Source organism: Oncorhynchus mykiss, chromosome 18 (genome assembly GCF_057628025.1).
Source record: "Oncorhynchus mykiss isolate SJ-2025 chromosome 18, ASM5762802v1, whole genome shotgun sequence".
NCBI lineage: Eukaryota > Metazoa > Chordata > Actinopteri > Salmoniformes > Salmonidae > Oncorhynchus > Oncorhynchus mykiss.
The window spans coordinates 5,503,882-5,525,446 of record NC_143039.1 but is presented as its reverse complement, the minus strand read 5'-3'; the positions used below and the strand labels follow the sequence as shown (position 1 = coordinate 5,525,446).

Sequence of the window (21,565 nt, the reverse complement as noted above, 5' to 3'; positions counted from 1 at the left end):
TATTCTCAACCTCAACCTGTCCGTCAATCTGGGAGATTAAAACAAACTGGAGTTATTCCCAACCTGTCCGTCAATCTGGGAGATTAGAACAGACTGTAGTTATTCCCAACCTGTCCGTCAATCTGGGAGATTAGAACAGACTGGAGTTATTCCCAGCCTGTCCGTCGATCTGAACTGGGACGTTAGGGATTAGAACAGACTGGAGTTATTCCCAGCCTGTCCGTTGATCTGAACTGGGACGTTAGGGATTAGAACGATGCGAGGAGACAGTGTTCTTTTCAGCGTTATTGACATGGAAAACAAAATAGCTTTGTGACCACCTCGTGTTGTGATATTGATGTTTGCCGGCAGCGTGTGATGGGGAGGTACGTCTGCTGGCTCTGTTTAGGAGTGTTGGTTGTCATCCTGAGTCCCAGCTGCTCTGCCGTCGTCCTGGATTCCGTCTATTGGAATTCTTCAAATCCCAAGTCGGTACAGTCCATTCTTCTGCAATAAATCCATATTGTTGTGCAAAACCTCACCTGGAAATATACTGGAAATAAATACCTGTTATATTGTCAAAATGTTGGATTTTCATTTACATTATTGACATAGATTAATAAATACGGTGAAGGGATTGCAGAAATGTTGTCCTGCTGTAAAATGTAAATACATATAAATAAGTACTGTTTCTGTGGTCTCAGATTTTTGTTGTTGATAGTAAATTCATTGACGTGTTTATTTATTGATGATTATTAATTAGTAAATAATATGAATGTCATGCCTATTAGACTGATATGCAATAACAAAGAAATTACTAGCGTTACTATGACACAATAAAGACAACATCCCAGTCATTCTGGTTGTAAAACTCTCATCTCTCTCTCTCTCTCTCTCTCTCTCTCTCTCTCTCTCTCTCTCTCTCTCTCTCTCTCTCTCTCTCTCTCTCTCTCTGTCTCTCTCTCTCCCTCTCTCTCTCTCCCTCTTTCTCTGTCTCTCTCTGTCTCTCTCTCTCTCTCTCTCTCCCTCTCTCTCTCTCTCTCTCTCTCTCTCTCCCTCTCTCCCTCTCTCTCTCTCCTATTCCACAGGTTCTCTCCTGGACGGGGGCTGATCCTGTTCCCTCAGATAGGGGATAAAATGGACATCGTGTGTCCCCGGGTGAGGCCAGGGGTGGTGGAGGACAAGGAACCAGAGTACTACCGCGTGTACCTGGTGACCCGGGAACAACTCCACAGCTGCAGCATCAGCCAATCGGACACCCCGTTACTCAACTGTGACAAGCCGGACAGAGACGTGAAGTTCACCTTCAAGTTCCAGGAGTTCAGCCCTAATCTCTGGGGCCTGGAGTTTTTCAAGGGACGGGAATACTATATCACCTGTGAGTAGACTGCAAAGGTAGAATTGTTGTAAACTCATTCTTTAAAATCAATGGCCATTGAATTAAGTTAAAACAAGGCGACAGTAAAACATGCCATCACCCCCTACGAAGGATGCACCCCCCCCCCCCCCCTTTTGGGCTAATCAGTGTTATTTTGTAAATGCTGGATCTCGATGGCAAGACTTGCATCCAGTTTCATCAAAATGTTGGGGCCAGTGGTGTCTGAAATATTGTGTGGGTTATCTAGACATATCCCTGAGTACGTGTGCCAAATGTCATCCCTCTGAGTCAAACAGATCAAGAGATATAAACATGTGCCCGCTATAGCGCCACCGTGTGGTCGATATGAACGTTCTTGCATATATTGAGTGTTGTTTTGTTACAATACGAATATCCTTGACTGATTTACATGCATTTGTGCCAGGCCACGCCCACACGAAGGTTATTGGTCAATAGTTGTTTTAGGTACTAGTCTGTGAAGTGTTGCGTTGAGAGACCGTTGTCCATTTGATGCCACATATCAAGTTTCGCAGCAGATCATTTGGGGCCAGAAAGGCGTTTTAAAGTATTTTTCACAAAATTCAAAATGGCCAGAAGATCCATAACATTATGGGTCCTTAGGCTGGCCAGAAGATCCATAACATTATGGGTCCTTAGGCTGGCCAGAAGATCCATAACATTATGGGTCCTTAGGCTGGCCAGAAGATCCATAACATTATGGGTCCTTAGGCTGGCCAGAAGATCCATAACATTATGGGTCCTTAGGCTGGCCAGAAGATCCATAACATTATGGGGTCCTTAGGCTGGCCAGAAGATCCATAACGTTATGGGTCCTTAGGCTGGCCAGAAGATCCATAACATTATGGGTCCTTAGGCTGGCCAGAAGATCCATAACATTATGGGTCCTTAGGCTGGCCAGAAGATCCATAACATTATGGGTCCTTAGGTTGGCCAGAAGATCCATAACATTATGGGTCCTTAGGCAAATGTATTCCTTGTCAGGAGAGGGACCTATGTACCGAATTTCGTGACTTAAGGTCAAACTGAGTGAGAGGGGTGACCTTTCAAAGTTTCCATTTTCAACCTCTTGGTATATAGTATGGACTGTATAGACAAGTATCCAATCTGTCTGGAGGGCTTTCCTCACACAGGTAGGGTATATAGTATGGACTGTATAGACAAGTATCCAATCTGTCTGGAGGGCTTTCCATACACAGGTAGGGTATATAGTATGGACTATATAGACAAGTATCCAATCTGTCTGGAGGGCTTTCCTCACACAGGTAGGGTATATAGTATGGACTATATAGACAAGTATCCAATCTGTCTGGAGGGCTTTCCTCACACAGGTAGGGTATATAGTATGGACTATATAGACAAGTATCCAATTTGTCTGGAGGGCTTTCCTCACACAGGTAGGGTATATAGTATGGACTGTATAGACAAGTATCTAATCTGTCTGGAGGGCTTTCCATACACAGGTAGGGTATATAGTATAGACAAGTATCCAATCTGTCTGGAGGGCTTTCCATACACAGGTAGGGTATATAGTATAGACAAGTATCCAATCTGTCTGGAGGGCTTTCCTCACACAGGTAGGGTATATAGTATAGACTGTATAGACAAGTATCCAATCTGTCTGTAGGGCTTTCCATACACAGGTAGGGTATATAGTATAGACTGTATAGACAAGTATCCAATCTGTCTGGAGGGCTTTCCTCACACAGGTAGGGTATATAGTATGGACTGTATAGACAAGTATCCAATCTGTCTGGAGGGCTTTCCTCACACAGGTAGGGTATATAGTATGGACTATATAGACAAGTATCCAATCTGTCTGGAGGGCTTTCCTCACACAGGTAGGGTATATAGTATGGACTATATAGACAAGTATCCAATCTGTCTGGAGGGCTTTCCTCACACAGGTAGGGTATATAGTATGGACTGTATAGACAAGTATCTAATCTGTCTGGAGGGCTTTCCATACACAGGTAGGGTATATAGTATAGACAAGTATCCAATCTGTCTGGAGGGCTTTCCATACACAGGTAGGGTATATAGTATAGACAAGTATCCAATCTGTCTGGAGGGCTTTCCTCACACAGGTAGGGTATATAGTATAGACTGTATAGACAAGTATCCAATCTGTCTGTAGGGCTTTCCATACACAGGTAGGGTATATAGTATAGACTGTATAGACAAGTATCCAATCTGTCTGGAGGGCTTTCCTCACACAGGTAGGGTATATAGTATAGACAAGTATCCAATCTGTCTGGAGGGCTTTCCATACACACAGGTAGGGTATATAGTATGGACTATATAGACAAGTATCCAATCTGTCTGGAGGGCTTTCCTCACACAGGTAGGGTATATAGTATGGACTATATAGACAAGTATCCAATCTGTCTGGAGGGCTTTCCTCACACAGGTAGGGTATATAGTATAGACTGTATAGACAAGTATCCAATCTGTCTGGAGGGCTTTCCATACACAGGTAGGGTATATAGTATGGACTGTATAGACAAGTATCCAATCTGTCTGGAGGGCTTTCCTCACACAGATAGGGTATATAGTATAGACTGTATAGACAAGTATCCAATCTGTCTGGAGGGCTTTCCATACACAGGTAGGGTATATACTATAGACTGCATAGACAAGTATCCAATCTGTCTGGAGGGCTTTCCTCACATAGGTAGGGTATATAGTATAGACTGTATAGACAAGTATCCAATCTTTCTGGAGGGCTTTCCTCACACAGGTAGGGTATATAGTATGGACTGTATAGACAAGTATCCAATCTGTCTGGAGGGCTTTCCATACACAGGTAGGGTATATAGTATGGACTGTATAGACAAGTATCCAATCTGTCTGGAGGGCTTTCCTCACACAGATAGGGTATATAGTATAGACTGTATAGACAAGTATCCAATCTGTCTGGAGGGCTTTCCATACACAGGTAGGGTATATACTATAGACTGTATAGACAAGTATCCAATCTGTCTGGAGGGCTTTCCTCACATAGGTAGGGTATATAGTATAGACTGTATAGACAAGTATCCAATCTTTCTGGAGGGCTTTCCTCACACAGGTAGGGTATATAGTATGGACTGTATAGACAAGTATCCAATCTGTCTGGAGGGCTTTCCTCACACAGATAGGGTATATAGTATAGACTGTATAGACAAGTATCCAATCTGTCTGGAGGGCTTTCCATACACAGGTAGGGTATATACTATAGACTGTATAGACAAGTATCCAATCTGTCTGGAGGGCTTTCCTCACATAGGTAGGGTATATAGTATAGACTGTATAGACAAGTATCCAATCTTTCTGGAGGGCTTTCCTCACACAGGTAGGGTATATAGTATGGACTGTATAGACAAGTATCCAATCTGTCTGGAGGGCTTTCCTCACACAGGTAGGGTATATAGTATGGACTATATAGACAAGTATCCAATCTGTCTGGAGGGCTTTCCTCACACAGGTAGGGTATATAGTATGGACTATATAGACAAGTATCCAATCTGTCTGGAGGGCTTTCCTCACACAGGTAGGGTATATAGTATGGACTGTATAGACAAGTATCTAATCTGTCTGGAGGGCTTTCCATACACAGGTAGGGTATATAGTATAGACAAGTATCCAATCTGTCTGGAGGGCTTTCCATACACAGGTAGGGTATATAGTATAGACAAGTATCCAATCTGTCTGGAGGGCTTTCCTCACACAGGTAGGGTATATAGTATAGACTGTATAGACAAGTATCCAATCTGTCTGTAGGGCTTTCCATACACAGGTAGGGTATATAGTATAGACTGTATAGACAAGTATCCAATCTGTCTGGAGGGCTTTCCTCACACAGGTAGGGTATATAGTATAGACAAGTATCCAATCTGTCTGGAGGGCTTTCCATACACACAGGTAGGGTATATAGTATGGACTATATAGACAAGTATCCAATCTGTCTGGAGGGCTTTCCTCACACAGGTAGGGTATATAGTATGGACTATATAGACAAGTATCCAATCTGTCTGGAGGGCTTTCCTCACACAGGTAGGGTATATAGTATAGACTGTATAGACAAGTATCCAATCTGTCTGGAGGGCTTTCCATACACAGGTAGGGTATATAGTATGGACTGTATAGACAAGTATCCAATCTGTCTGGAGGGCTTTCCTCACACAGATAGGGTATATAGTATAGACTGTATAGACAAGTATCCAATCTGTCTGGAGGGCTTTCCATACACAGGTAGGGTATATACTATAGACTGTATTGACAAGTATCCAATCTGTCTGGAGGGCTTTCCTCACATAGGTAGGGTATATAGTATAGACTGTATAGACAAGTATCCAATCTTTCTGGAGGGCTTTCCTCACACAGGTAGGGTATATAGTATAGACTGTATAGACAAGTATCCAATCTGTCTGGAGGGCTTTCCTCACACAGGTAGGGTATATAGTATAGACAAGTATCCAATCTGTCTGGAGGGCTTTCCTCACACAGGTAAGGTACAGTGCCTTGCAAAAGTATTCATCCCCCTTGTTGTTTTTCCTATTTTGTTGCATTACAACCTGTAATTTAAATAGATTTTTATTTGGATTTCATGTAATGGCCATACACAAAATAGTCCAAAGTGGTGAAGTGAAATTATTATTATTTTTTTTTTCAAAAAGTTTTGAAAAAAAACATCTGAAAAGTGGTGGGTCTATTCACCTCCTTTGCTATGAAGCCCCCTAAATAAATAAATAAGATCTGATGAAACCTTCAGAAGTCACATAATTATTTCAATAAAGTCCACCTGTGTGCAATCTAAGTGTCACATGATCTCAGTATATATACACCTGTTCTGAAAGGCCCCAGAGTCTGCAACACCACCAAGCAAGGGGCTCCACCAATCAGCAGGCGGCACCATGAAGAACAAGAAGCTCTTCAAACAGGTCAGGGACAAAGTTGTGGAGACGTACAGATCAGGGTTGGGTTATAAAACAACATCAGAAACTTTGAACATCCCACGGAGCACCATTAAATCCATTATTAAAAAAAATATATATATGGAACAACAACAAACCTGCCAAGAGAGGGCCGCCCACCAAAACTCACAGACCAGGCAAGGAGGGCATTAATCAGAGAGGCAACAAAGAGACCAAAGATACCCCTGAAGGAGCTGCAAAGCTCCACATTCGAGATTGGAGTATCTGTCCATAGGACCACTTTAATCCGTACACTCCACAGAGCTGGGCTTTACAGAAGAGTGGCCAGAAAAAAAGCCATTGCTAAAATAAAAATATAAGCAAACACGTTTGGTGTTCACCAAAAGGCATGTGGGAGACTCCCCAAACATATGGAAGAAGGTGCTCTGGTCAGATGAGTTCTAAAATTGAGCTTTTTGGCCATCAAGGAAAACGCTATGTCTGGTGCAAATCCGTCACCTCTCATCACCCCGAGAACACCATCCCCACAGTGAAGCATGGTGGTGGCAGCATCATGCTGTGGGGATGTTTTTCATCGACAGGGAAACTGGTCAGAATTGAAGGAATGATGGATGGCGCTAAATACAGGGAAATTATTGAGGGAAACCTGTTTCAGTCTTCCAGAGAATTGAGACTGGGACGGAGGTTCACCTTCCAGCAGGACAATGACCCTAAGCATACTGCTAAAGCAACACTCAAGTTGTTTAAGGGGAAACATTTAAATGTCTTGGAATGGCCTAGTCAAAGCCCAGACCTCAAACCCATTGAGAATCTGTGGTATGACTTAAAGATTGCTGTACACCATCAAAACCCATCCAACTTGGTGAAGCTGGAGCAGTTTTGCCTTGAAGAATGGGCAAAAATCCCAGTGGCTAGATGTACCAAGCTTATAGAGACATACCCCAAGAGATTTGCAGCTGTAATTGCTGCAAAAGGTGGCTCTACAAAGTATTGACTTTGTGGGGGGTGATTACTTATGCACATTCAAGTTTTCTGTTTTTTTTGTCTAATATCTTGTTTGTTTCACAATAAAAAATATTTTGCATCTTCAAAGTGGTAGGCATGTTGTGAAATCATATGATACAACCCCCCCCCCACCCCCCAAAATGTATTTTAATTCCAAGTTGTAAGGCAACAAAACAGGCGAAAATACCAAGGGGGGTGAATACTTTCGCAAGCCACTGTATACAGTATAGACTGTATAGACAAGTATTCATGTTTGTTCAGAGGAAACGGCCATCTTCCCTGGTCGTCTCCTATCCTGTCATCTAGTTCAGCATTGGTTGTGTTATCATGGACATGTTGGTCAACCAGGCAGCGTCTCTGTGCGTCTTCAAGCCCAGTGTAGCATGAGAGAAATACTGCATCCCAGATGGCACCCTATTCCCTATGTAGTGCACTACTTTAGACCAGAGCCCTATAGAACCCTATTCCCTATATAGTACACTACTTTAGACCAGAGCCCTATGGAACCCTATTCCCTATATAGTGCACTACTTTAGACCAGGGCCCTATGGAACCCTATTCCCTATATATAGGGAACAGGGAGCCATTTGGGAAGTATCCAGCGAGCCAGTCTCACCATGTACTGTAACTTTACCCCTCGTCTCCTCCTCCTCCTCTTCTCCCCTTGTCTCCTCCCCTACCTCCCAGGGCTCTGAGGCTCTCTGACAGTACTACTCCTCCTCCTCCTCCTCCTCCTCCTCCTCCTCCTCTCCTCCCCTACCTCCCAGGGCTCTGAGGCTCTCTGACAGTACTACTCCTCCATGGACGGCAGACGCAGTGATTCTAAGAGCTTACATGCCCCAAATCACACAATGCTTTTAACAGCATGAGACAGATATGACGTGAGCTCTCATGGCAACCTAGCTAGAAGCATGAGAAGCTGTCATCTGAACCAAATGGTCCTAATGGGGTGTGTGTGTGTGTGTGTGTGTGTGTGTGTGTGTGTGTGTGTGTGTTCGAGAGAGAGCAAGAATGTGCGTGAGTAACGTATCGTGAACCTACCGGTTCCAAGTTTGAAAAACATGTACTTTATTTTTCCTGATAGAAATAACACCATTCACCATGCACTGTCATTACCTACTGATGAGATCTATTGATAAGAGCTAGGTAAATCAGACACCATTCATCATGCACTGTAATTACCTACTGATGAGATCTATTGATAAGAGCTAGGTAAATCAGACACCATTCACCATGCACTGTAATCACCTACTGATGAGATCTATTGATAAGAGCTAGGTAAATCAGACACCATTCACCATGCACTGTAATCACCTACTGATGAGATCTATTGATAAGAGCTAGGTAAATCAGACACCATTCATCATGCACTGTCATTACCTACTGATGAGATCTATTGATAAGAGCTAGGTAAATCAGACACCATTCATCATGCACTGTAATTACCTACTGATGAGATCTATTGATAAGAGCTAGGTAAATCAGACACCATTCACCATGCACTGTAATCACCTACTGATGAGATCTATTGATAAGAGCTAGGTAAATCAGACACCATTCATCATGCACTGTCATTACCTACTGATGAGATCTATTGATAAGAGCTAGGTAAATCAGACACCATTCATCATGCACTGTAATTACCTACTGATGAGATCTATTGATAAGAGCTAGGTAAATCAGACACCGTTCACCATGCACTGTCATTCCCTACTGATGAGATCTATTGATAAGAGATAGGTAAATCAGACACCATTCACCATGTACTGTCATTTACAACTTGGGATCCTATCAAGCTAACGTTGCGCAAATAATGTACGACATTGTAGCCTATTTTAATCCTGATGAAACTCAGACAACTCTTAGCAGGTTAAACCTGGAGCCTGGTGCTCGGTTCACGACCCTGGACCGTTGTTATACAGTTCCCATGATTAGTGATAATACCGGGAGATGTATAGGATTATTGTTCAACCCCCTATTCTATATATGTTTCCACCTTCCGATATGTCATGGATTGAACGTGGACACGACAACTTTCAGGGTGAATCAACCCGCTCTATTTTTTTATTCATCAATATATTTGGTGCGTAAAGGCTCTCCAAACCATTTTAATGATTCATACATACTTTTCTAACCCTACGATTCCGTGGTGTAAAGTAGTTAGGGTAAAAATACTTTAAAGTACTACTAGTAGTACTTTTACCCAAGTATGACAAATTGGGAATTTTTCCAACCGCTGCTAAAATGTGCCCAAATAATCAACAAAATCAGAGTATTTTTAAATCTACCAGTTGGTGCTGAAACGGAGACGAATATGCATATATTTAGATGGCTTTCTCTCATTAACTTACCTCATTTGCATTCACTGTATGTAGACTTTTTGTTTTCTTTTGTTCTACTGTATTATTGACTGTATGTTTGTTTATTCCATGTGTAACTCTGTGTCGTTGTTTGTGTCGAACTGCTTTGCTTTATCTTGGCCAGGTCGCAGTTGTAAATGAGAACTTGTTCTCAACTAGCCTACCTGGTTAAATAAAGGTGTTCTCAACTGGCCTACCTGGTTAAATAAAGGTGAAATATATATATATATATATTTTTAAATGGAGCCCTATATTCTGAACCCGTTCTATTTGTATTTAACCTTTATTGTAACTAGGCCGCCCCTATTGAGTCTGTGGACAAAATAAAAATTAAAAGGTATACCATATTTAAAGGGATGGCTTAAGATAAACGTACTGAAAAACCCCATTGATTGAAAACTCCAAGAGAAAAACTGTTGGGCTCGTGGGAAGGTTTTCAGCGGTTGAATTAAATGTATTCCGAGTGCGCGAGGTAGCCACACCCGCAGAGAGCGTTAACACAACTGAATAATGTCTTGATCACACCTACAGCATTTTTCGCGCAAAATGGTATGCGGCAAAGTTCAACATTCACCTTCTGCTACTATTTCTGTCAAGACATCACTGCATACAATTTGACACGTACATTCGATCAATCCAGATTTATGCACCACACAGAACGCACCGCAACTGGCTCTGCAACGCAACCCTGCAAAAAGGCTAACGCAGCGTTCCATTGGAAAGTAATGTACTTCTGGTGTCCCAAAACGCAAAAAACACTGTTGGTGTGATCAAGGCGTTAAGGCAAGTCTGAATAGCAAATACTGACAAGTGCTTAGGAAAGGATTGTGTAGGAAGTCTGGATATGTTTACTATTTATCTATTCAATGTTGTCCCTCCCGCTCTCTCTCTCTCTCTCCCTCTCTCTCTTTCCCTCTCTCTCTCTCTCTCTTTCCCTCTCTCTCTCTCTTTGCCTCTCTCTCTCTCTCCCTCCCTCTCTCTCTTTCCCTCTCCCTCTCTCTTTTCCTCTCTCTCTCTCTTTGCCTCTCTCTCTCTCTCTCTCCCTCTCTCTCTTTCCCTCTCCCTCTCTCTCTTTCCCTCTTTCCCTCTCCCTCTTTCTCTTTCCCTCTCTCTCTCTCTTTGCCTCTCTCTCTCTCTTTGCCTCTCTCTCTCTCTTTGCCTCTCTCTCTCTCTTCCCTCTCTCTCTCTTTCTCTCTCTCTCTTTCCCTCTCTCTCTCTCTCTTTCCCTCCCTCCCTCTCTCTCTCTTTCCCTCCCTCCCTCTCTCTCTCTCTCTCTCTCTCTCTCTCCCTCTCTTTCTCAGCGACCTCCACCAGCTCTCTACAGGGCCTGGACAACACTGATGGAGGGGTGTGTAGAGCCACATCCATGAAGCTGGTACTGAGAGTAGGACAGAGTAAGTTATGTGTGTGTATTGTGTTGTCTGTGTGTCTCTGTGTATATTGTGTTGTGTGTGTGTGTCTCTGTGTCTCTGTGTCTCTGTCTGTGTGTGTGTGTTTGTCTGTGTCTGTGTAGGGAAGAATGTTTCACGCATGGCTTTTCTTACGATTCTAACACTTTATGTATGGATTCTCTTATGATCCTAGCGATACCTATGTTCAACCTTTTGGCAGCTATCTGGCTCCATAGCTGCATTCCTGCGTGACCTGCGGGTCCTGACAGAGTTCGTTGTGACATGGTCATGCTTCGGATGGTCAGACAGGGGACTTTGGGATGATCCTATTTTTGTTGTGCTGCAGATTGTTTGGGAACGGCCGTCATTCAGCTTTGTATCCGTTAGCCGACTGATTATATTAAAATAAAATATTTTTCACATTATTCACGCACAGAATCCGCTGTTTCAACTCCAGTAGCCTCTCTCTCCTCTCCTAGTTGGGTGTGCGAGTTCAAGTGTGCCTAGTATGAGTAGGTGGCCTACATGGGCCGAGAATCACGTTGCAGTTCATTTAAATATGAAATTAACTTAACTATGAGTCGACTGTACATTTACCACACTGTCTGTAAATAAATATTGATCATGGAAAGAACTGGAGGGCGCTCAAACAACGTGAGTCGACGTGCAATCAAAACGCGTAATCCTGATTGAAAAGGAAAAGGCACAACGCGCACATACGTAGGTTAGGTTACTATGGTGACCAGAGGTTAGGTTACTATGGTGACCAGAGGTTAGGTTACTATGGTGACCAGAGGTTAGGTTACTATGGTGACCAGAGGTTAGGTTACTATGGTGACCAGAGGTTAGGTTACTATGGTGACCAGAGGTTAGGTTACTATGGTGACCAGAGGTTAGGTTACTATGGTGACCAGAGGTTAGGTTACTACGGTGACCAGAGGTTAGGTTACTATGGTGACCAGAGGTTAGGTTACTATGGTGACCAGAGGTTAGGTTACTCTGGTGACCAGAGGTTAGGTTACTATGGTATGGTAGTATAATGACCTGGCTGTTGGTGTGAATACTGTATTGTAGTATAATGACGTGGCTGTTGGTGTGAATACTGTATTGTAGTATAATGACCTGGCTGTTGGTGTGAATACTGTATTGTAGTATAATGACCTGGCTGTTGGTGTGAATACTGTATGGTAGTATAATGGCTGTTGGTGTGAATACTGTATTGTAGTATAATGACCTGGCTGTTGGTGTGAATACTGTATTGTAGTATAATGACCTGGCTGTTGGTGTGAATACTGTATGGTAGTATAATGACCTGGCTGTTGGTGTGAATACTGTATTGTAGTATAATGACCTGGCTGTTGGTGTGAATACTGTATTGTAGTATAATGACCTGGCTGTTGGTGTGAATACTGTATTGTAGTATAATGACCTGGCTGTTGGTGTGAATACTGTATTGTAGTATAATGACCTGGCTGTTGGTGTGAATACTGTATTGTAGTATAATGACCTGGCTGTTGGTGTGAATACTGTATTGTAGTATAATGACCTGGCTGTTGGTGTGAATACTGTATTGTAGCATAATGACCTGGCTGTTGGTGTGAATACTGTATTGTAGTATAATGACCTGGCTGTTGGTGTGAATACTGTATTGTAGTATAATGACCTGGCTGTTGGTGTGAATACTGTATTGTAGTATAATGACCTGGCTGTTGGTGTGAATACTGTATTGTAGTATAATGACCTGGCTGTTGGTGTGAATACTGTATTGTAGCATAATGACCTGGCTGTTGGTGTGAATACTGTATTGTAGTATAATGACCTGGCTGTTGGTGTGAATACTGTATTGTAGTATAATGACCTGGCTGTTGGTGTGAATAATGTATTGTAGTATAATGACCTGGCTGTTGGTGTGAATACTGTATTGTAGTATAATGACCTGGCTGTTGGTGTGAATACTGTATTGTAGTATAATGACCTGGCTGTTGGTGTGAATACTGTATTGTAGTATAATGACCTGGCTGTTGGTGTGAATACTGTATTGTAGTATAATGACCTGGCTGTTGGTGTGAATACTGTATTGTAGTATAATGACCTGGCTGTTGGTGTGAATACTGTATTGTAGTATAATGACCTGGCTGTTGGTGTGAATACTGTATGGTAGTATAATGACGTGGCTGTTGGTGTGAATACTGTATGGTAGTATAATGACCTGGCTGTTAGTGTGAATACTGTATGGTAGTATAATGACCTGGCTGTTGGTGTGAATACTGTATTGTAGTATAATGACCTGGCTGTTGGTGTGAATACTGTATTGTAGTATAATGACCTGGCTGTTGGTGTGAATACTGTATTGTAGCATAATGACCTGGCTGTTGGTGTGAATACTGTATTGTAGTATAATGACCTGGCTGTTGGTGTGAATACTGTATTGTAGCATAATGACCTGGCTGTTGGTGTGAATACTGTATTGTAGCATAATGACCTGGCTGTTGGTGTGAATACTGTATTGTAGTATAATGACCTGGCTGTTGGTGTGAATACTGTATTGTAGCATAATGACCTGGCTGTTGGTGTGAATACTGTATGGTAGTATAATGACCTGGCTGTTGGTGTGAATACTGTATTGTAGCATAATGACCTGGCTGTTGGTGTGAATACTGTATTGTAGCATAATGACCTGGCTGTTGGTGTGAATACTGTATGGTAGTATAATGACGTGGCTGTTGGTGTGAATACTGTATTGTAGTATAATGACCTGGCTGTTGGTGTGAATACTGTATTGTAGTATAATGACGTGGCTGTTGGTGTGAATACTGTATTGTAGTATAATGACCTGGCTGTTGGTGTGAATACTGTATGGTAGTATAATGACCTGGCTGTTGGTGTGAATACTGTATTGTAGTATAATGACCTGGCTGTTGGTGTGAATACTGTATTGTAGTATAATGACGTGGCTGTTGGTGTGAATACTGTATTGTAGTATAATGACCTGGCTGTTGGTGTGAATACTGTATGGTAGTATAATGACCTGGCTGTTGGTGTGAATACTGTATTGTAGTATAATGACCTGGCTGTTGGTGTGAATACTGTATTGTAGCATAATGACCTGGCTGTTGGTGTGAATACTGTATTGTAGCATAATGACCTGGCTGTTGGTGTGAATACTGTATTGTAGTATAATGACCTGGCTGTTGGTGTGAATACTGTATTGTAGCATAATGACCTGGCTGTTGGTGTGAATACTGTATGGTAGTATAATGACGTGGCTGTTGGTGTGAATACTGTATTGTAGTATAATGACCTGGCTGTTGGTGTGAATACTGTATTGTAGTATAATGACGTGGCTGTTGGTGTGAATACTGTATTGTAGTATAATGACCTGGCTGTTGGTGTGAATACTGTATTGTAGTATAATGACCTGGCTGTTGGTGTGAATACTGTATTGTAGTATAATGACGTGGCTGTTGGTGTGAATACTGTATTGTAGTATAATGACCTGGCTGTTGGTGTGAATACTGTATTGTAGTATAATGACCTGGCTGTTGGTGTGAATACTGTATTGTAGTATAATGACGTGGCTGTTGGTGTGAATACTGTATGGTAGTATAATGACCTGGCTGTTGGTGTGAATACTGTATTGTAGTATAATGACCTGGCTGTTGGTGTGAATACTGTATTGTAGTATAATGACGTGGCTGTTGGTGTGAATACTGTATGGTAGTATAATGACCTGGCTGTTGGTGTGAATACTGTATTGTAGTATAATGACCTGGCTGTTGGTGTGAATACTGTATTGTAGTATAATGACCTGGCTGTTGGTGTGAATACTGTATTGTAGTATAATGACCTGGCTGTTGGTGTGAATACTGTATTGTAGTATAATGACCTGGCTGTTGGTGTGAATACTGTATTGTAGTATAATGACCTGGCTGTTGGTGTGAATACTGTATTGTAGTATAATGACCTGGCTGTTGGTGTGAATACTGTATTGTAGTATAATGACCTGGCTGTTGGTGTGAATACTGTATGGTAGTATAATGACCTGGCTGTTGGTGTGAATACTGTATTGTAGTATAATGACGTGGCTGTTGGTGTGAATACTGTATTGTAGTATAATGACCTGGCTGTTGGTGTGAATACTGTATGGTAGTATAATGACGTGGCTGTTGGTGTGAATACTGTATTGTAGTATAATGACCTGGCTGTTGGTGTGAATACTGTATGGTAGTATAATGACGTGGCTGTTGGTGTGAATACTGTATTGTAGTATAATGACCTGGCTGTTGGTGTGAATACTGTATTGTAGTATAATGACCTGGCTGTTGGTGTGAATACTGTATGGTAGTATAATGACCTGGCTGTTGGTGTGAATACTGTATTGTAGTATAATGACGTGGCTGTTGGTGTGAATACTGTATTGTAGTATAATGACCTGGCTGTTGGTGTGAATACTGTATGGTAGTATAATGACCTGGCTGTTGGTGTGAATACTGTATTGTAGTATAATGACCTGGCTGTTGGTGTGAATACTGTATTGTAGTATAATGACGTGGCTGTTGGTGTGAATACTGTATTGTAGTATAATGACCTGGCTGTTGGTGTGAATACTGTATTGTAGTATAATGACCTGGCTGTTGGTGTGAATACTGTATGGTAGTATAATGACGTGGCTGTTGGTGTGAATACTGTATTGTAGTATAATGACGTGGCTGTTGGTGTGAATACTGTATTGTAGTATAATGACCTGGCTGTTGGTGTGAATACTGTATTGTAGTATAATGACCTGGCTGTTGGTGTGAATACTGTATGGTAGCATAATGACCTGGCTGTTGGTGTGAATACTGTATTGTAGTATAATGACCTGGCTGTTGGTGTGAATACTGTATTGTAGTATAATGACCTGGCTGTTGGTGTGAATACTGTATGGTAGCATAATGACCTGGCTGTTGGTGTGAATACTGTATTGTAGTATAATGACCTGGCTGTTGGTGTGAATACTGTATTGTAGTATAATGACCTGGCTGTTGGTGTGAATACTGTATGGTAGCATAATGACCTGGCTGTTGGTGTGAATACTGTATTGTAGTATAATGACCTGGCTGTTGGTGTGAATACTGTATTGTAGCATAATGACCTGGCTGTTGGTGTGAATACTGTATGGTAGTATAATGAGGTGTGTTTGATCTATTCTAGGTTCCTCCAAACCCCTTCCTCTCCCTGAAGAGCCTCCCACCAGGTTCCCCCCTCAGCACCCTGAGGCCCCAGACAAGGAGCTTCCCATTAAAGACAATGATGTGACGAACAACGCTGGTATGTATCTGTTTAACTCAATGTAGTGGGAAGTGTTATTCCATAGGACTGTAGAGGGGGACATACTGAGGGGTCTTAATGTGTTTCTATTTAACTCTCCTTTACCCTTTACACCAGTAGACCTCTGTCTTTACAAGGAGAATCTAATCATTCTTAAGTTCTTTCTTTGTCTTTGCATTAAAACTCTCTCTCTCTCTCTCTCTCTCTCTCTCTCTCTCTCTCTCTCTCTCTCGCTCTCTCTCTCTCTCTGTCTCTCTCTCTCTCTCTCTCTCTCTCTCTCCCTCTCTCTCTTTCTCTCTCTTTTCCTCTCTCACTCTCTCTTTTTCAGAAATCACTCACAGCGAAGGAGACATTGACACAGAAGGCGGAGCCTCGTCAACAGAAGGCGGATCCATCGGCTCTGAGGTCGGACTCTTCGTTGGCGTGGCCTGTGGCATCGTCCTCCTCCTATTGGTCATCGTGGTCCTACTGATGGTGGTGTGGCGGTACCACAGGCGCCACGCCACGCCGGACAGGGACGTCCAACAGTCTCTGTCCCTCAACACCCTGGCCACGCCCAAGAGAGACAGCTACGGAGGGAGTAGCGAGGACATCCGGTCAGAGCCCAGCCACACGGTGTTTCCTCTGAGGCCCTCTGACTCCGTGTTCTGTAGGCACCATGAGAGGGTCAGTGGAGACTACAGACATCCTGTTTATATGGTACAGGAGATGCCTCCACAGAGTCCTACTAATATATACTACAAGGTCTGAGGGACCTGTGGTTCTTCTCACAGGGGCCAAGGACCAATGGAATGAATGAAGAGTTGCTCAGTCCCCCAATGAGGAAGAGACGTCCCCGCTGTGTGCTTTATGAAGTCAATGGGCCAAGGACCAATGGAATGAATGAAGAGTTGCTCAGTCCCCCAATGAGGAAGAGACGTCGCCGCTGTGTGCTTTATGAAGTCAGTGGGCCAAGCTGTGTGCTTTATGAAGTCAGTGGGCCAAGCTGTGTGGTTTATGAAGTCAGTGGGCCAAGCTGTGTGGTTTATGAAGTCAGTGGGCCAAGCTGTGTGCTTTATGAAGTCAGTGGGCCAAGCTGTGTGCTTTATGAAGTCAGTGGGCCAAGCTGTGTGCTTTATGAAGTCAGTGGGCCAAGCTGTGTGCTTTATGAAGTCAGTGGGCCAAGCTGTGTGCTTTATGAAGTCAGTGGGCCAAGCTGTGGTTTATGAAGTCAGTGGGCCAAGCTGTGGTTTATGAAGTCAGTGGGCCAAGCTGTGTGGTTTATGAAGTCAGTGGGCCAAGCTGTGTGCTTTATGAAGTCAGTGGGCCAAGCTGTGTGGTTTCAGGCCTGGGACGTGAACATGTCCGTCACCTACTTTGAAACCTTTCACTGTGTGAGCTTTTTATTTTATTTTTAGAAAACACGCTCTCTGAACAATCTAGACATTATCAAGGCCGGAGAATCTAATCATTTGGGCCACATTTTTATTTCCTTGGAGAGAGAGAATGGATAAAGGCAGTAAAGACAGAGTGCATTCTGGGATTTTCACAAGGAAAGCTAACCCTGAGTTGGCAATGACTTGCTGTTACGTGTACTGCTGCTAAACGAGGAACTGTCTTCTTTTTGAATAGAAGAGATCCATGCTTTAGACTCGGAGCACAATTTAGCAAATGGAAACTTGAAAATGTTTTTTTTCGCTGTGAGAGATTTTGAATATAATGTGTGTAAAACATTTTATTTTTGTGATATGGTATTTTGATGTTAACTTACGCTGAAATTAATGCCTCTTAATTATATTTAGTGGCATAACTGTCAGTCTGTCTCAGGTAACAATGTCTCACTGTCACGATCGTCGTATGGAATGGACCAAGGTGCATCTTGGGGAGCGGACATTTTTATTTAATTTTGCAAACGTCGCCAACAAAACAATAATAGAACAAAAAACGACCGTGAAGCTCCGTACGGCTGTACGCACAAACGAAGACAACTACCCACAACGACCAAAAGGAAAAAAGGCTGCCTAAGTATGATTCCCAATCAAAGACAACGATAGACAGCTGTCCCTGATTGAGAAACATACCCGGGCCAAAACATAGAAACAAACAACGTAGAATGCCCACTCCAAATCACACCCTGACCTAACCAAATAGAGAAGGTCAGGGCGTGACACTCACTGCTGATGTCCATCATGTTTCTGTTTATCAAGTGATAATTATGGGTGTTAAACAGTGGAATCTACTGTCCCTTTATCTAATGGGTGTTAAACAGTGGAATCTACTGGCCCTTTATCTAATGGGTGTTAAACAGTGGAATCTACTGGCCCTTTATCTAATGGGTGGTAATACAGTGGAATCTACTGGCCCTTTATCTAATGGGTGTTAAACAGTGGAATCTACTGGCCCTTTGTCTAATGGGTGTTAAACAGTGGAATCTACTGGCCCTTTATCTAATGGGTGTTAAACAGTGGAATCTACTGGCCCTTATCTAATGGGGGTTAAACAGTGGAATCTACTGGCCCTTTATCTAATGGGTGTTAAACAGTGGAATCTACTGGCCCTTTATCTAATGGGTGTTAAACAGTGGAATCTACTAGCCCTTTATCTAATGGGTGTTAAACAGTGGAATCTACTGGCCCTTTGTCTAATGGGTGTTAAACAGTGGAATCTACTGGCCCTTTATCTAATGGGTGTTAAACAGTGGAATCTACTGGCCCTTTATCTAATGGGTGTTAAACAGTGGAATCTACTGGCCCTTTATCTAATGGGTGTTAAACAGTGGAATCTACTGGCCCTTTATCTAATGGGTGTTAAACAGTGGAATCTACTGGCCCTTTATCTAATGGGTGTTAAACAGTGGAATCTACTGGCCCTTTATCTAATGGGTGTTAAACAGTGGAATCTACTGGCCCTTTATCTAATGGGTGTTAAACAGTGGAATCTACTGGCCCTTTATCTAATGGGTGTTAAACAGTGGAATCTACTGGCCCTTTATCTAATGGGTGTTAAACAGTGGAATCTACTGGCCCTTATCTAATGGGTGTTAAACAGTGGAACCTACTGGCCCTTTATCTAATATGTGTTAAACAGTGGAATCTACTGGCCCTTTATCTAATGGGTGTTAAACAGTGGAATCTACTGGCCCTTTGTCTAATGGGTGTTAAACAGTGGAATCTACTGGCCCTTTATCTAATGGGTGTTAAACAGTGGAATCTACTGGCCCTTTATCTAATGGGTGTTAAACAGTGGAATCTACTGGCCCTTTATCTAATGGGTGTTAAACAGTGGAATTTACTGGCCCTTTATATAATGGGTGTTAAACAGTGGAATCTACTGGCCCTTTATCTAATGGGTGTTAAACAGTGGAATCTACTGGCCCTTTATCTAATGGGTGTTAAACAGTGGTAATACAGTGGAATCTACTGGCCCTTTATCTAATGGGTGTTAAACAGTGGAATCTACTGGCCCTTTATCTAATGGGTGTTAAACAGTGGAATCTACTGGCCCTTTATCTAATGGGTGTTAAACAGTGGAATCTACTGGCCCTTTCTCTAATGGGTGTTAAACAGTGGTAATACAGTGGAATCTACTGGCCCCTTATCATCCTGTCTTTGTAGATGACCTATCTGCAGCTTGACATTAGAAATCTAGGAATATGACTGGGATCTACAGAATAAAGGGGGGGGGGGGGGTCAGTCAGTGTAGCCCTAGGTGTTGGGGGATGGGTTGTTGATGGTTGCTATAAAATGACGGATTGAGGATTAATCTAGTTTTTAATGGAGGGTTGTCCTGCTTCAGGCTAGTCCTCCCTCCTCGTGTCAGAGGAGAGGAGAGGAGAGGAGAGGAGAGGAGAGGAGAGGAGGAAACACAGAAAACTAGACAGCTCCAGGATCTATTCAGATAATGACCTCTAGTCCAGGCTGTATCACGTCTGGCCGTGATTGGGAGTCCCACAGGGCGGCGCACAATTGGCCCAGCGTGATCCGGGTTTGGCCGGGGTAGGCAGTCATTGTAAATAAGAATTTGTTCTTAACTGACTTGCCTTGTTAAATAAAGGTTAAATCTAATAATTTTCAACTTAAAAAACATTTGTCCACAGCTTTCTATAAAGAGAGAATAGCGACTCTGGGATAATCTAGAGAGAATAGAGACTCTGGGATAATCTAGAGAGAATAGAGACTCTGGGATAATCTAGAGGGAATAGAGACTATGATAATCTAGAGAGAATAGAGACTGGGATAATCTAGAGAGAATAGAAACTGGGATAATCTAGAGAGAATAGAGACTCTGGGAGAATCTAGAGAGAACAGAGACTCTGGGATAATCTAGAGAGAATAGAGACTCTATGATAATCTAGAGAGAGTAGAGACTGGGATAATCTAGAGAGAATAGAAACTGGGATAATCTAGAGAGAATAGAGACTCTGGGAGAATCTAGAGAGAACAGATACTATGGGATAATCTAGAGAGGATAGAGACTATGGGATAATCTAGAGAGAATAGAGACTCTGGGATAATCTAGAGAGAATATAGACTATGATAATCTAGAGAGAATAGAGACTGGGATAATCTAGAGAGAATAGAAACTGGGATTATCTAGAGAGAATAGAGACTCTGGGATAATCTAGAGGGAATAGAGACTCTGAGATAATCTAGAGAGAATAGAGACTGGGATAATCTAGAGAGAATATAGACTCTGGGATAATCTATAGAGAATAGAGACTCTGGGATAATCTAGAGAGAATAGAGACTCTGGGATCAACTAGAGAGAATAGAGACTCTGGGATAATCTAGAGAGAATAGAGACTCTGGGATAATCTAGAGAGAATAGAGACTCTGGGATAATCTAGAGAGAATAGAGACTCTGGGATAATCTAGAGAGAATAGAGACTCTGGGATAATCTAGAGAGAATAGAGACTCTGGGATAATCTAGAGAGAATAGAGACTCTGGGATAATCTAGAGAGAATAGAGACTCTGGGATAATCTAGAGAGAATAGAGACTCTGGGATAATCTAGAGAGAATAGAGACTCTTGGATAATCTAGAGAGAATAGAGACTCTGGGATAATCTAGAGAATAGAGACTCTGGGATAATCTAGAGAGAATAGAGACTCTGGGATAATCTAGAGAGAATATAGACTCTGGGATAATCTAGAGAGAATAGAGACTCTGGGATAATCTACAGAGAATATAGACTATGATAATCTAGAGAGAATAGAGACTGGGATAATC

General features: G+C 42.4%; 1 protein-coding gene across 2 annotated transcripts; it reads left to right on the top strand.

Annotated features, from left to right (window-relative positions):
* Positions 1–222: 222 nt before the first annotated feature.
* Positions 223–17,166, top strand: LOC118947134 (ephrin-B2a-like). Of its 2 annotated transcripts, none has more exons than XM_090209460.1 (5): positions 223–467; positions 1,068–1,357; positions 10,958–11,050; positions 16,241–16,357; positions 16,707–17,166. In XM_090209460.1, exons 1-5 carry the CDS (start codon positions 358–360, stop codon positions 17,105–17,107), a joined length of 1,011 nt encoding a protein of 336 aa, XP_090065586.1. In that variant the 5' UTR covers positions 223–357; the 3' UTR covers positions 17,108–17,166. The 2 variants fall into 2 exon arrangements, with proteins under 2 accessions (XP_090065586.1, XP_090065585.1); XM_090209459.1 differs by having other exon boundaries at positions 16,704–17,166.
* The last annotated feature ends 4,399 nt before the right edge of the window (positions 17,167–21,565 follow it).